Here is a 14,491-nt window from a genome sequence, read left to right as displayed (position 1 = left end):
AATTTATAATAAATTAAGAAATATATGGGCATCTGATACTTGAATCCAAATATTTTATCATTTAACCTGGATAGTGTACTGGTAAACTATTTTTAATAATACTGTGAAGAATATTAATTTAAACATAAAGAAGGCAACTTAGACATTAACAAACATCAGGATGTACATAAGCAAGCTGAAATGGAAATCTTGAATTCTAAAAGTTAAAATTAGAGGATATCTATGAACTTTGAAAACAAGATTTCTAGGTGTGTTTGGGAGTGATTACTCCTTGAAATTAAAATCTAAACCATTACAGCATTTTAAATTTGAGAAGCATAATTAGCTATATCTCACTGGTTTTCTGTAAAGAATATGCTTGCATAGTAAAATATAAAAACTTTAATAAATATAAATATTCACATCTTTAAGCAAAAATTAAACAATAAAGGTTCATCCAGTTAAATAAAAAGTGGAAGTACTTTTTGAAATTGTATCTAAAATAACACACTCAAACAATCATAAGAAAACAACCCAATTTAAAAAATCGGCAAAGTAGCTAAATAGATATCCCTCAGAAGACAACATGCCAATGGCCATCAAGTATATAAATGTTCAACATCACTATCATTAAGGAAGTGAAAATTAAAACCACAATGAGATGTCATCGCACACCTGTAAGAATGGCTATTATCAAAAAGGCAAAAGATAACAAATGTTGGCAAGAACGTAAAGGAAACACTTGCACACTGTTGGTGGGATGTAAATTAGCATTGCCATTAAGCAAACAGTATGAAGGCTTCTCAAAAAATTAAAAATAGAACTACCATGTGACCCAGCATCCTCACTACTGGTATAGATCCAAAGGAAATGAAGTCAGCATGTTGAAGAGAGATCTGACCTCCCCTGTTCATTGCAGCATTATTCAATTTACAATAGCCAAGATATGGGAACAACCTAAGTATCCATCAACTGATTACTGGATGAAAAAAATGTGGTACATATACACTTTAGAATACTATTTAGCCTTAAAACAGAAGGAAATCCTGTCATTTCTGACATGGATAAACCCGGAGGACACCATGTTCAGAGAAATAAGCCAGCCACAGAAAGACAAACAACGCATGATCTCACTTGTATGTAGAATTTGTACAAGTTGAACTCACAGAAGTACAGTACATGGTGGTCACCAGGGTTGGAGAGAGAAGGTTGGGGAGAGGTTGGTCAAAAGGCAAAAAACTTCAGTTAGGAGGAATACAAATTAAATAAATAAAAATTTTACACATCTAACTTCTGTGCATGTGGTAAAAATAAGATGATAATGAAATATGCTAATAGGTTTTTCAACAAAACAAAACCACAAATGCTGATTAAAAAAAAGCTAAACATGTCAGTTTTTACAACTTTACTACTTTAAGAAACCACATGATATTGGAAACTGAGGGAATGAAATCAGGTGTCGTTCAGACAAGATAGCAGACTACTGTACCTTAGCATTACTTCACATAACATCCTGAAAGGTTAAATGTATTTAACTAGAAGCTTAGTGTATGCATAAAAATAAAACTGCCCCCCTTTAAATCAACAGTCTTTCATTCTACAAGAATTACTAAAATTATTAATATAACACTGAACATTGAAATGAAACATCATAAAAATGTTTAGATTTCTTACCATTTTGAAAATGGGATGACATGTGGTTTCCACATTATACACCCACAAAAAACTAGCACATAGATAGCTTGTGAAGGAAATAAGTTTGGTCATTATTAGGAAATCTGTTTCTATGGACATCTGCTTCCATATTTTGTTACCCCGATTTGTTTTATAGTACTTAATTGAATAAACAAGTTAAACCTTTAGCTTCACAAGTTTGAGACTCTTCTAATGGGCTAAGGTGAAAGAATGTCCTTTTTTTCTATTTGACTTAATTTGTGAAATATAGAGGTATATACATTGAAAAGAATACTCTCCACAAATGTTCACACATTAATGATTTGTAATAAGGCAACACTGAATCTGAGGAAAATCACTACCATCAAACTGGTCACCATCATACCAATTTATAGGTCTGACACTTCAGTTTTTTTAAATCAAAAAGGTAAGAAAAACTAAGAGTGCATAAAATTCACTTTCCATTTCCCAGAGATGCTTGACAAAAATAATCAGCAAAAAATGTGAAACAGATAAAGAAAAGTTCCTGAATATTTATGTAGTTCATTGAAAAAAAATTATACCTATTAATTCATGGCCGCCCCAAGGCAATTTCACTTGAGGGAATTAAGTGTTAAATTCACTCAAAAGTGTATTGTAGACTGATGCATAAACTATACAAAACAAAAAAAATCTCTCAGGAAAAATCTATAGGTTCTGGGATAAGAAATGTCTCTAATGATTAACTTATTCACAGGTCCTAATATGCTCTCTAATAATGTATGCCAACCTAGTTAACTATCACTATCTTGTAATTTCCTTCTTCCAGTAACATAAACTGTCCTTAAATGTTAGGATATTAGTAGAAAGAGCAAAGAGTTCGAGACAAATCTGCTTTACTTCTCATTTCCTACATAAGGCAAACCACTCAGTCACCTCCAGAGTCTTTCTTTCTTTTTTTCTTCTTCCTTTTTTTTTTTTTGACAGGGTCTTGTCTGTCATCCAGGATAGAGTATAGTGGCATGATCATAGTCTACTGCATTCTTGAACTCTTGGGCTCAAGCAATCCTCCTGCCTCAGCCTCCCAAACACCTAGGACTACAGGTATGCACTACCATGCCTGGCTAATTTAAAAATTTTTTTTAGACATGGGATCTCACTGTCTTGCCCAGGTTTGTCCCAAACTCCTGGCCTCCAGTGATCTTCCCATTTCAGCCTCCCAAGGCACTGGGATTACAGGCTTGAGCCACTGAACCCAGTTAGTTCTTTACAAATAAAATGGGGATTAATAACAACTTACATTATGCTGTTGACATATATATGACATCTTATCTAATAAGTGCTTAACATGGTATCTGGTAGGTACTCCTTTGTTCTACTTATCCCTTCCAGAGATCTTCAGAAAATATCACCATAAAAAAAATAGCACATTTATTAGGACTATACCGAAAGTACAGTTATGCTTATGGCCACAGCTGTTCCATTTTTATATACATTTAAAATTCAGCTTACATTACATACACCATTATTTTATTTGCTGAAACCTTAATTCCCCTACCTCTCCTTTTTTTTTAACCTTTCTTTTAGCAAAACTCCAGCTTTAGATGTATTCTACCATTTATTTCTTTTGTCTGTATTTACCAGAGTGGCAACGCACTGCTAGAGAAAGTCCCAAAGCTGAACAGATTAATACTGTCATAAAAGCATGAGCACCAAGTTCAAATTTATCCTTAAGACTGTTTAGGATTTCTAGGTTTCTCTGGAAAGTTCCTTCCACTCTTCTTGACTGCTTTGAATCTTCATTACTTTTCTCAAATTTTTGACCCATGTCACTTTCAGCAGGCAACTACATTTCCTAATTTACAATGAAAGCTAAAGCCATAAAACAAGAATTTTTTCAATTTCCTGCTACTAAACCTACCAACATCCACAGTCATTTCCTTTCTTCTTGTAACATAAGGGGTGTCTCTTCTATCTCAGGCCAAACCTGTGCTCCGTATCTCCTGCTCCTCATAAACTTCACTAACAATTATCCCTTCTCTAATTTATTAACCACTTTCTAATCAACTGTATTCTTCCTATCTATATTTAAACATGCTCTTGTCTCTCCAGCCTTAAACATCTTTAACAATACATTTTTTAAGCTACCTTCCCCATTCGTTACATACCTCAGGTACAAAACAAGTTCCCATGATCTTAGGAAAAGATTTTGTTGCCATAGTATCAAGTAGCCCACTTAACTAATCAACTTAAGTCTACCACTTAACCAATCAACATTTCAGCTTAATAAGTATGTTCCTGCAAGCCAACCCATCAGGGATATCTGCATTCAAAAAAGTCAGCTGAGTAGCTGAGTACTCCAATAAAAATGCTTCTATATGCCAACCAATCAACAGTCTCTCCCTGACAATGCTCCCTCCTACCTCTGAAGGTCTACCAATGCCAGATCTCAATGCTTCCCCAGGCCCTACATAAGATTAGCAGTTTGTTATACTTGAAACCATTGCCTGACCAGCATAGTCTTCCCTTACTTAGGGAGGAAATAAATCAAGTTTATCCCATCCTTTGAAACAGTCAAAGTTAAATTATTCCTATAGGTCTATACTAGCTCTCTTCACTTCCTCATCAAATCACTCACTGCACATAAACAAATTTCATTTAAGTTAACTACAGACTAAAAGAAGTCCAATCCAACAGATTCTAGATCTCACTTTCCCCCTCAAGAGCATCTGTTACTGTTAACCATTTGGTCTTTCTTTAATACACTTTCCTACTTTTCTCTTCATTCAATATGTCTTCTATTTAGGATCCTTCTCTTCAACATCTAAATATAGGAGTTTCTCAAGACCTAGTAGTAGGTATCTTCTCTTTTCACTGTATTTAGCCCACTAAACTGTTTTCTGGGGAGAATTAAGACCAAATACCCTAAGGCTTCCATTATGAGTATGAGTGAACTTCTGTGCATCTAGAATGTTAACAGCTACCATCTTTGACAGAATTGACAAAACCCCAGTTGAGAAAGGCTGCTCTATAACCTCATCTACATTTCACCTTATCTCTATGATAATGAATAAGATTTCTATGTGTAACTTAACTATCTTCTATGAACTCCAGACATAAAGTGCTGTTCAAAATGTCCAACAGGATGTTTCAACAGTAACGCAAACTCAACATGTTCAAGGATAATAGAAAACACAATCTTTCAATCTACTCTGTATCTCAGACATCCAAATTTCTCTAGAATGTAAGTTCTCTGGAAACGTGAACTGTGTATTTACTGTCATAACCTCAGCACCTAAAATGCTGCACTGTACAAAGGGTAAAGTCTAAGTTTTTATTGAATAAATAAATCAATCTAGCAGCTACAGCAAAAAATTATGTATCTGCAATTCATTAAACATACTTTCTGACATATAATAAATGCCTGAGAAAATGTACTATTGTCTTCAATAAACTTTTATTTTTATTTTTGTTTTTTTGAGAAAGAGTATTGCTCTGTCGCCCAGACTAGAGTGCAGTGGCGCAATCTCAGCTCACTGCAAATTCCACCTCCCTGGTTCAAGCGATTCTTGTGCCTCCGCCTCCTGAGTGGCTGGGATTACAGGCACCCACTACCACACCCAGCTACCCAGCTAATTTTTGTATTTTTAGTAGAGACGAGAGTTTCACCAGGTTGACCAGGCTGGTCTCAAACTCCTGGCCTCAAATGATCCACCTGCCTTGGCGTCTCAAAGTGCTGGGATTACAGGCAAGAGCCAACGCACCCAGCCTGGCTTCAATAATTAAAAGGAAGAGAAAACAGAACTCTTATGGGTATGAAGTGACACAGGGTAAGAAAATAAGAAGAAAAACAGTACAGAAAAATCACCACCCAAAAAAAAAAAAAAAACTGTTCAAATAATCAGAGTTTTCTGAACATAGTGAAAGCTATCTAAGGGAGTAATAAAAACCACCTTGCTCATGAGAACTGAAAAGCTCTATATTTCTAGTTGTATATCTTATATGATGTTCTTCTCTGTGCCAAGAAAACAAATAATAAACAATACAATTAATTTCTTCAAAAAGTGTATAATCTAGTTGGATAAAGGTAAGAAATATTTTATGTGCTGAACATATGTCAAATTATGCCTGCAAATTAACTGAGAATTTTGGGATAAACTCAAATACGTTTATAAATTGGGATGCTGTTGAACAAAGAAAGGAATGCTTCTAAAAAGATGCTTTTGCTGAATTAAAGGTAGTTTCTTACTTATTCAACTGAATGTAACATCATTTGGAAGTTAAGAAAAGTTTCTTACCATTAAAACAGTCTTGGAGGAATCACCAGAGTATCTGATACTGAATACTCCCAACGTCCCCAGAAAACAAAAGAAAGTAAATGTGGCCAGATTTCGAATATCTAGTAATGACTCTATAAGTGGTATTGTTCCCATGGTCCAATCACAGCAGAGCTCTGAAGGATTTAATAACAACCAAGCATTCACAGGAAGGAGGTAGTTAAAAGTTAGTTGCCTTGTAGGAGTTGGGCTTACAGCAGCTGGGTTATCAAACCTGTATAAAGGATTAAAAAAAAGATTACAAATAAAACTTTTAAAATACAGAATTATTTACATAAGTAAAACACTAAACAATAAACATTTTATATATCATCTTATTAAACAGAAGACACAGACAAATGTTATGTGTACCTCAGACTCTTGCTAGAGTTCAAACTATCAAAACTTTATGAAACATCTACTTCAGAGAAGTGATATTTATGAAGGACTGTTTGAAAGGCAAGCAGGTCATCCATTTCTGTTTATTATTAGAATAATTCAGACATGCATCCTATAATATTACAACACTGCAAAAGTGTTCCATTAAACCTTTTGATTAAAAGTAGTAACAAAAAGTTGTATAAGATTTATTGTTGTATGTGTTGTATGAATCACTTTTGAAAACACTCACCAATGCTTTCCTACATGAGACATTTCTTTTACAGCTAAATGCTAATTAAAAATTATGCTTCCTGGAAAAAATTCGTATATTTTTCTTCTGTCATGGAGAGAGAAAACCATATCACCTAGCTTTCTTCCCTCTTTTCTTTGACTCCTAGGAAGCTAAAAACCAAATTTCTAGTACAAAGTAGTAACTGTGTAGGCCTATGTAAGAATTTGTGTTCTACTTTTTCTCTTATTAAATACTAATATAAGCTTATATCATAGTTTATCTTTTCCCAGGCCACAACATATATACATTTCATTAGTTTAGTCTGTGTTCTAAATTATATTGGTTATAATATATAGTACTTAAAAGACCCATTTTCTCATTTTAAGATGAGTAAGCCAAGGAAAATCAACTACTGCCACTTATTTGACTTGATTTTCTGAAAACATATCAAATATTTGATAAAAATAAATACTATTTGAACAAATAATATCATTTCAAAATTTTCATACGGAATCTCACAACTGACATATTATTTTTCAGATAAAATAATAAATCTTGAGTCTGAACTTGAATTCTCAAAATAACCAGCAGAACTGAATAAAAAGTTATCTTTTTGCCTATAATTCACTATTCGGAGTTTAGTTTTAAAAATTACAGTTTATTTAGGATAGCTGATTTAAAGAAGGAGTTAATGTCAAAATAAATCAAATTATATTAAATCCAACTTCAGAGGGTAATAGAATTTATACACACATACACAAACATATACACAATGTTGAAATGCTTTATTTGGAAAATATTTATATGCTATAAGCACCATATTCATACCTACTAACACATACATAAATTCACACCTATAAACTATATTTTTAGACTGTAGATAGGGAAATAGAAAATAGTTGATTCAAATTCTCTAAAAGGAATAACAGAAAACCAATGAAACTAAGAAGGAAATCTGAAGTCTTATATAAACAATTCAATCTTCTCTATTTCCAATACTGTAATATCTGCACAAGTTCATTTTAGCATGGCTAGACTCAGAGATAAAAACACAGGACATTAACAAGTAATTATTCTTTGAAGAAAAAAAAATGCTAGGGAGGATAGTTATGTGAAAATATCACACAGTTTTGGGTTTAAAAATTATCTGAATAAAATTTATTCTACCCAGCGCCAGCAATGCACGATCATGTAACATAATGTGAATAACATGTTGGCCTTTTGTTAAAAATAAAAGTTCTTGCATGTAATGGCAATAACTTAAAATTGAACAGGGAAATAGTATAAATTTCATTTTAAATTTTAGCCAAGTCAGGTGAAATGAAAAAAGGCTAAATGTTAAAGTAGATAAATATGATATGCAGACTTAAGATTCACTATATCTTCTGCTTTCTAGCCTTAAACAACTAAAAAACTGTATAAGAGGTATAATTTTTTTTTTAAACATACTGAGCATAAGGTGAAAAAGGACTGTAATACCTGAGAGAAGAAAAACAAATAAGGGGGGCTTTTTCTGGAAAGAGTTTAGTACCTGGATAGAGTTTTTAGTCAGCAAAACAGCAAGAGGGAACCCAGGCTGAGCCCAGTGGTATACTGAATTGAGAGTATGAAGTTGGGAGCCCTAGGAGTGCGGGGGGCTAGAATTAGTGAGGCAGAATCCAGACAGAAGAAAGCTGCTGAGAAAGAGAACCTGAGACATCTGTAGAGGGTCTCTCTCCAGTTTTCAATATTGATGTTTTTTTTTTTTTTTTTTTTTTTTGAGACAAAGTCTTGCTTTGTCACCCAGGCTGGAATGCCATGGCACAGTCTTGGCTCACTGCAACCTCTGCCTCCCAGGTTCAAACGATTCTTGTGCCTCAGCCTCCCGAGTAGGTGGGATCAGACGTGCACCACCACGCTGGCTAATTTTTCTATTTTTAGTAGAGATGAGGTTTCCCCACGTTGGCCAGGCTGGTCTCAAACTCCTGACCTCAAGTGATCACCTCGGCCTCTCAAAGTGCTGGGATTACAGGCGTGAGCCACCACACCTGGCCCGATATTGATGAGTTCAAATCAGCACATATATGTGAGGAAATACCCATGGTCGGTGTAGTGGGTTGAATCCTATTTCTAAAAAATTCATGTCTACCCTAACTTCAGAATGTGGTGTTATTTGAAAATAGTGTCTGCCAATATTAGTTAAGATGAGGTCATACTGGGTTAGGGTGGGCCCTAAATCCAATGACTGGGGTCCTCATAAAAAGAGAAGAAAGAGATACACTGGAAAAGAAGGCAATGTGAAGACAAAGTAGATTGAAGTGATGGAGTTACAAGCCAAGGAATGCCAAAGATTGCTAGCAACCAGCAGAAACCAGCAGACAGTTATGGAACAAATTCTTCCTTAGAGCCTCCAGAAGGAACCAATTGTGCTGACATACTGATTTGGTATTTCTGGCCTCTTGAACTGTGAGGGAACAAATTTCTGTTATTTTAAGCTATTCAGTTTGTAGTTATTTGTTACAGCAGCCTTCAGAAAACTAATACAATCAGGCAAAAACCTCCTGAATGCATTAGAGCTAAAAATTCCCAAATATACCGAGCCAGGAATAGTTCCTCGGCAGACAGTGTGGAAATCTTTGTAATTTACAGTTCACATCCAATAGTCAAAAAGATCTTGCATCAGTAGTGAAGTGAAATTAGTCTTATCCTAAATGCTATTGTGGTCCCACAAAACAAAGCTTAAAAGCAAGACTGGGCTGGGCGCAGTGGCTCACGCCTGTAATCTCAGCACTTTGGGAGGCTGAGGTGGGCGGATCACCTCAGGTCAGGAGTTCAAGATCAGCCTGACCAATATGGAGAAACCCTATCTCTACTAAAAATACAAAAATCAGCTGGGCGTGGTGGCGCATGCCTGCAGTCTCAGCTACTCAGTAGGCTGAGGCAGGAGAATTGTTTAAACCTGGGAGGTGGAGGTTGCGGTGAGCTGAGATTGCACCATTGCACTCCAGCCCTGGGCAACAAAAGCGAAACTCTAATCTCAAAAAAAAAAAAAGAAGAAAGAAAAAAAGCAAGACTGAAAGATAAAACATTTTCCAAGTAACTTAAATGCATTCCAGAATAAAACTCAAAATTTATAGAATACATTAAGGTAAAATTCACAAATGGTATCTGTCCAACAATTACCGGACATGCAAAGAAGCAGAGAAATACAACCTATAATGAAAAGAAAATTTATTCAATAAAAACTGACCAAGGAATGACACAGATGATAGAATTAGGAGGCAAGGACATTAAAGCAATAGAACATGTAGAGATATAGAAGATATAAAAGAAGACTCAAATCAGACTTCCTTCTGAAGATGAAAACAGATTCAGAGGTAAGAAACAACTAGATGAAATTAAGAGTAGATTAGATATTGCAGAAAAAAGATTAGTGAACTTGATATAGCAAAAGAAACTATCCAAACTAAAAATGGTAAAAGATTGAGGGAAAAAAACAGAGCATCAGTGCAACAACTTCAAGAAACTTAAATATACTTAACTAACATACAAGAAAAAGAGGAAAAAGATGGCAAAAATATTTGAAGACTAGCTAAACATTTTCCAAAATTTATACAAAATTAAAATCTACAGATTTCAAGAAGCTCAGTTTACCCTAAGCACAAGAAACATAAATACATAAGAAACAATGGTAAACAGGAAATATTAAAAACAGGCATAGAAAAAATACACATAACATACATTAGCATAAAGAGATAAGGATGATAGAGGTTTTCCCACTGAAAACAATAAAAGCTGGAAGATAGTAGATTTACATTTTCAGAATACTGAATGAAAAAGCCAGTGTAGAATTCTCCACCCGGAGAAAATATCTTTCAAAACCTGATATTTTTAATCAGAAGTGCTAAAGAAATTCCTTCAGGTAAAAGGAAAAATAGTACCAGATAAAAATCTTATTCAACAAAGGAATAAAGAACACTGGAAATGGTGACTCATGGTTAATGTAAAATACTTTTTTATTATTTAAATTCCTCCAAGACAATTGTTTAAAGCGATGTATGTTCAAGGAAAACATACGCAAACTGCACAAAAGTTAAGTTCTTACATATATAAAATGTATATTATATATATTTATACTATATATACACTGATATTTTTTATTTTATATATATATTTGAAATTAGAATATTCCTTGAAGGTAAACTGTGATAAGCAGAGGATGTTCTAAAATCCCTAAAGCAACACTAAAACAACAAAGATTTATAGCTAATAAGCCAAAAAGGAGATAAAATGAAATATTAAAAAAAGAATCCAAAGGAAGGTGGAAAGAGAGAAAAAAGGGAACAAAGAATAGATGGGACAAAGAGAAAACAATTTTAGCAAGATGAAAGATTTCCATCAAACTATATCAATTATCAAATTAAATATAAATCAATGATATATCCCATCTAAAAGTCAGATTATCTGACCAAACAACAAAAGAAGACCAAATTGTATGGATGCTACAAGAAATCCTCTTTATAAATAAAAGCATAGACAGGTAAAAAGTAAAAAGATGGAAAAAGATACACCACATAACACTAACGAAAGACAGCTGTGATAAGAAAAAGTGAATTTCTGAGTAAAGACTATTACTAGGGATGAAGCTCATTTAATAATGACAAAGGGATCAGTTCCTCAAGATGACCTGACAATCCTAGTTGTTTACGCACCTAATAGCAGAGCTTCAAAAACACACAAAACAAAAACCGATAGAAGTGCAAGGAGAAATAGCGAAATCTACAAGTATAGTCAGAGATTTCAACATCTCTCAGTAACTGACAGAATGAGTAGACAAAAATCACTAAGGATATAGGAGACTAAATTAACACTAACCTTAACACTTAACCAGTTTGGGATGGGTCATTCATTATCTTTATTGTGGGGGCTTTAAGGGTGTATACATATGTCAAAAATTATCAGTACATAAATTTTAAATATATGCAGTTTAAAAAATATGTTAATTATAGCTTAAAACTGTTAAAAAACAAAATAAACAAAACACTTTCTTCAACATTTATGATCATTAAAATCCAAAGTTAAAAAAAAGAATGGAGAAAACAAAGAACCAGAATTCCATACCTGGTGAATACTGGAAGTTGGGATTGAATAACCTGGACTCTAATCACAACAAGTAATAATGTACTGAACATCAAGACAATGAGTTTTACTAGTGTCTGCAGCATAGAAAATGGAATGCTACCCTTTCCACGGAGAAACTGTCCAGCAGTAGTACATAGTAATGGCAAAGTATACTGAAAAAGAAAAGAAATGTTTTAAGCAACAAATAACGACATATCTCAATGTTTTCAATATTGTAGTACTTTCTAATTGCAAGATTAGATACAAGTATAATTATAAAATTAATGTGGAAGAATGTGTGAAGCTAATAATGAATAAAATTGAGCTCAACAGTCTTACCTAATAATGAATTATACTGTACAGTACTATTGCATACTTTTCCAAGCTGCCTAATGATTCCATTATTGAAATTTAAAATACAGTTCTTAAAACACTTAAAGTATCATAAAATGTTAAGTAATTTTCAGTAGGTATGAGGATAAAACATGATTTCTGGTATTATTATTGGTAAACACATTAATTTACATAATGATACATTTAGAAAATAAAAATAAATAAAATTTGATTCAACTAGGATAAAATATATCAATAAGAAAATTTATGTATTTATAGTTTGGCTTACCCCCTGGGCAATAAACACTTCATACACACAGCAAATTCCTACAACTGTTATTCCTTGTTCTTTACATAATGTTGCAACAGCCACTAAAAACACTGTCAAGGCAATTGGAGTCCATACTGCAATTTGAGAACAAAAAATATAAAAATTCAGAAAACAATTTTATAACACCGAAAAAAGATATTTTAAACTTTGTGATTCCATATCCATATGAGTGCTATTTCTCATTAATTAGTACATACTTTAAAATATACTTAAATTTAATAATTTTTACTTTATACATTCAAAGCAAAATATCAACATGTATAATTTGAACTGAAATTTTTTACAAAGAGAAAAATTATTTAATCGAATACTAACTTTTAAAACCAAGGTAGGGTGGTGAATTTGGAGAAGAGAAATTTACAGGTTTGTGTGTCATAATTAATAAGCTATCATTCTGAAATGAAGACAAATTCCTGAAATTATGACAGATATCTTTATACCTTATTAAACTGATAAATTATTAAAAACTTAAAATTTAGAAGTATTGGGAAAAGTAGGGTACTATACTTTTTTATTTTTTTAAAGACAGGGTCTGGCTCTGTCACTCAGGCTGAAGTAAGTACAGTGGTGTGAACATAGCTCACTACTGCCTTGAATTCTGAAGTTCAGGCAATCCAACTGCCTCAGCTTCCCAAATAGGACTACAGGCATGTGCCACCACATCTGGCTATTTTTTTTTTTTTTAATTTCTGTAGAGACAGGGTGTTGCTATGCTGCTCAGGCTGGTCTCAAACTCTTGGCCTCAAGCCATCCTCCCACCATGCTGGGATTCCAGGCACGAGCCATTGTGTCTAGCCCATTTTTATAAAAACTAAAATGAAAGTGGTTAACAACAGGCACTTAAATAAATACTATTCTTCAAAAAATTTGCAATAGACTATAAGTTCTATTTAAATGAAAAACATACTTCATCGACTTTAAGTAAGTGTGTACCATGTAGTAGTAATTTGACTAAAGAGTAATGAACTGTGAAAGTTCATTGTGAACTTGTGAGTTTGGGCAGCTTTTCCAGGCTTCAGTTTTCTTATGAAAAACTATAATCTCTAATTCTTTTCTAGTTTAAAAAAAGATCTGGTAGTATGACTGTGTGATCTCAGTTTGCTTTTCTTTTTTTTTTCCTTTTTTTTTTTTTTTTGAGACGGAGTTTCGCTCTTGTTGCCCAGGCTACAGTGCAATGGCACGGTCTCAGTTCACTGCAACCTCTGCCTCCCAGGTTTGAGTGATTCTCCTGCCTCAGCCTCCCGAGTAGCTGGGATTACAGGCATGCACCACCATGCCTGGCTAATTTTGTATTTTTTAGTAGAGACGGGATTTCTCCATGTTGGTCAGGCTGGTCTTGAACTCCCGACCTCAGGTGATCCGCCCACCTCGGCCTCCCAAAGTGCTGGGATTACAGGCATGAGCCACTGTGCCCGGCCGTGACCTCAGTTTTTATTAAGACTATTAACTAAAGCAAAAATTCAAATAATTGACTTAAATCTAAATATAAACAAGAACAGAATTCATGAATTGAATACATTTTCTTTTGTCATTGGGCTTAATATAGAAATACACATTTTTGAAATTGTTTTCAAAGTACTCTATAGACTAAAATTACTGAAAGAAAAAATAACCAAAAACAAAGAAATAAATGAAAAAAACCAAACCCATGAAACTGTTGCAGATACTAAGTATAATAATACTCTTTCCTTAAAAAAAATCTTATAATCTCATTAGGCCAAAACATCAATACTAATATAATAGATTATATTATACTACAATGCCAAATTCAACAAGAAATTCATAGAGGAAGAAATCAGAAGATGGTTATTTACAAAACAGGCTGGACCTAATGTTGGCCCTTGAAGGATATACAGGACATGGAAAAATTGGGAAAGGTGGATGTAGAAATAAATAGGGGTGAGAGTAAGCTAGGCAAATGAAGGATATAGAGAATAGTATGAATGGATGTGTATGTCTACATAAAAACTCGTAGGAAATAACAGCATTGAAAGCAGATATTTTAAACAGTTTATATAGCCAGTTTGGCATATATTATTTCACTGAATCTTAAAATCACTCTATGGAGTAAGAACATGGATGTAATCATACCCATTTTTAAGATGAGGAAAGAATTGTAGAGGTATTTTTTAAAAAGTAACAAAGAATAAGGAGACCAAGACTTTA

The 14,491-nt window shown here is 33.6% G+C and overlaps 1 protein-coding gene across 2 annotated transcripts in view; it reads right to left on the bottom strand.

Moving 5' to 3' along the window:
• TMTC3 (transmembrane O-mannosyltransferase targeting cadherins 3) overlaps positions 1-14,491 on the bottom strand; it is a 57,574-nt gene that overhangs the window by 26,765 nt on the left and 16,318 nt on the right. For both annotated transcript variants that reach the window (XM_019039403.3, XM_019039402.3), the window contains exons 5-7: positions 12,284-12,399; positions 11,662-11,834; positions 5,931-6,183 (exon numbers count right to left, since the gene is read on the bottom strand). In XM_019039403.3, the coding sequence (XP_018894948.1) occupies positions 5,931-6,183; positions 11,662-11,834; positions 12,284-12,399 (542 nt within the window). The remainder of the gene's footprint in view (positions 1-5,930; positions 6,184-11,661; positions 11,835-12,283; positions 12,400-14,491) is intronic.

Source organism: Gorilla gorilla, chromosome 10, assembly GCF_029281585.2.
Source record: "Gorilla gorilla gorilla isolate KB3781 chromosome 10, NHGRI_mGorGor1-v2.1_pri, whole genome shotgun sequence".
NCBI lineage: Eukaryota > Metazoa > Chordata > Mammalia > Primates > Hominidae > Gorilla > Gorilla gorilla.
Note: the sequence above shows the minus strand (reverse complement) of the source record. Positions and strands in the feature narration are given on the sequence as shown.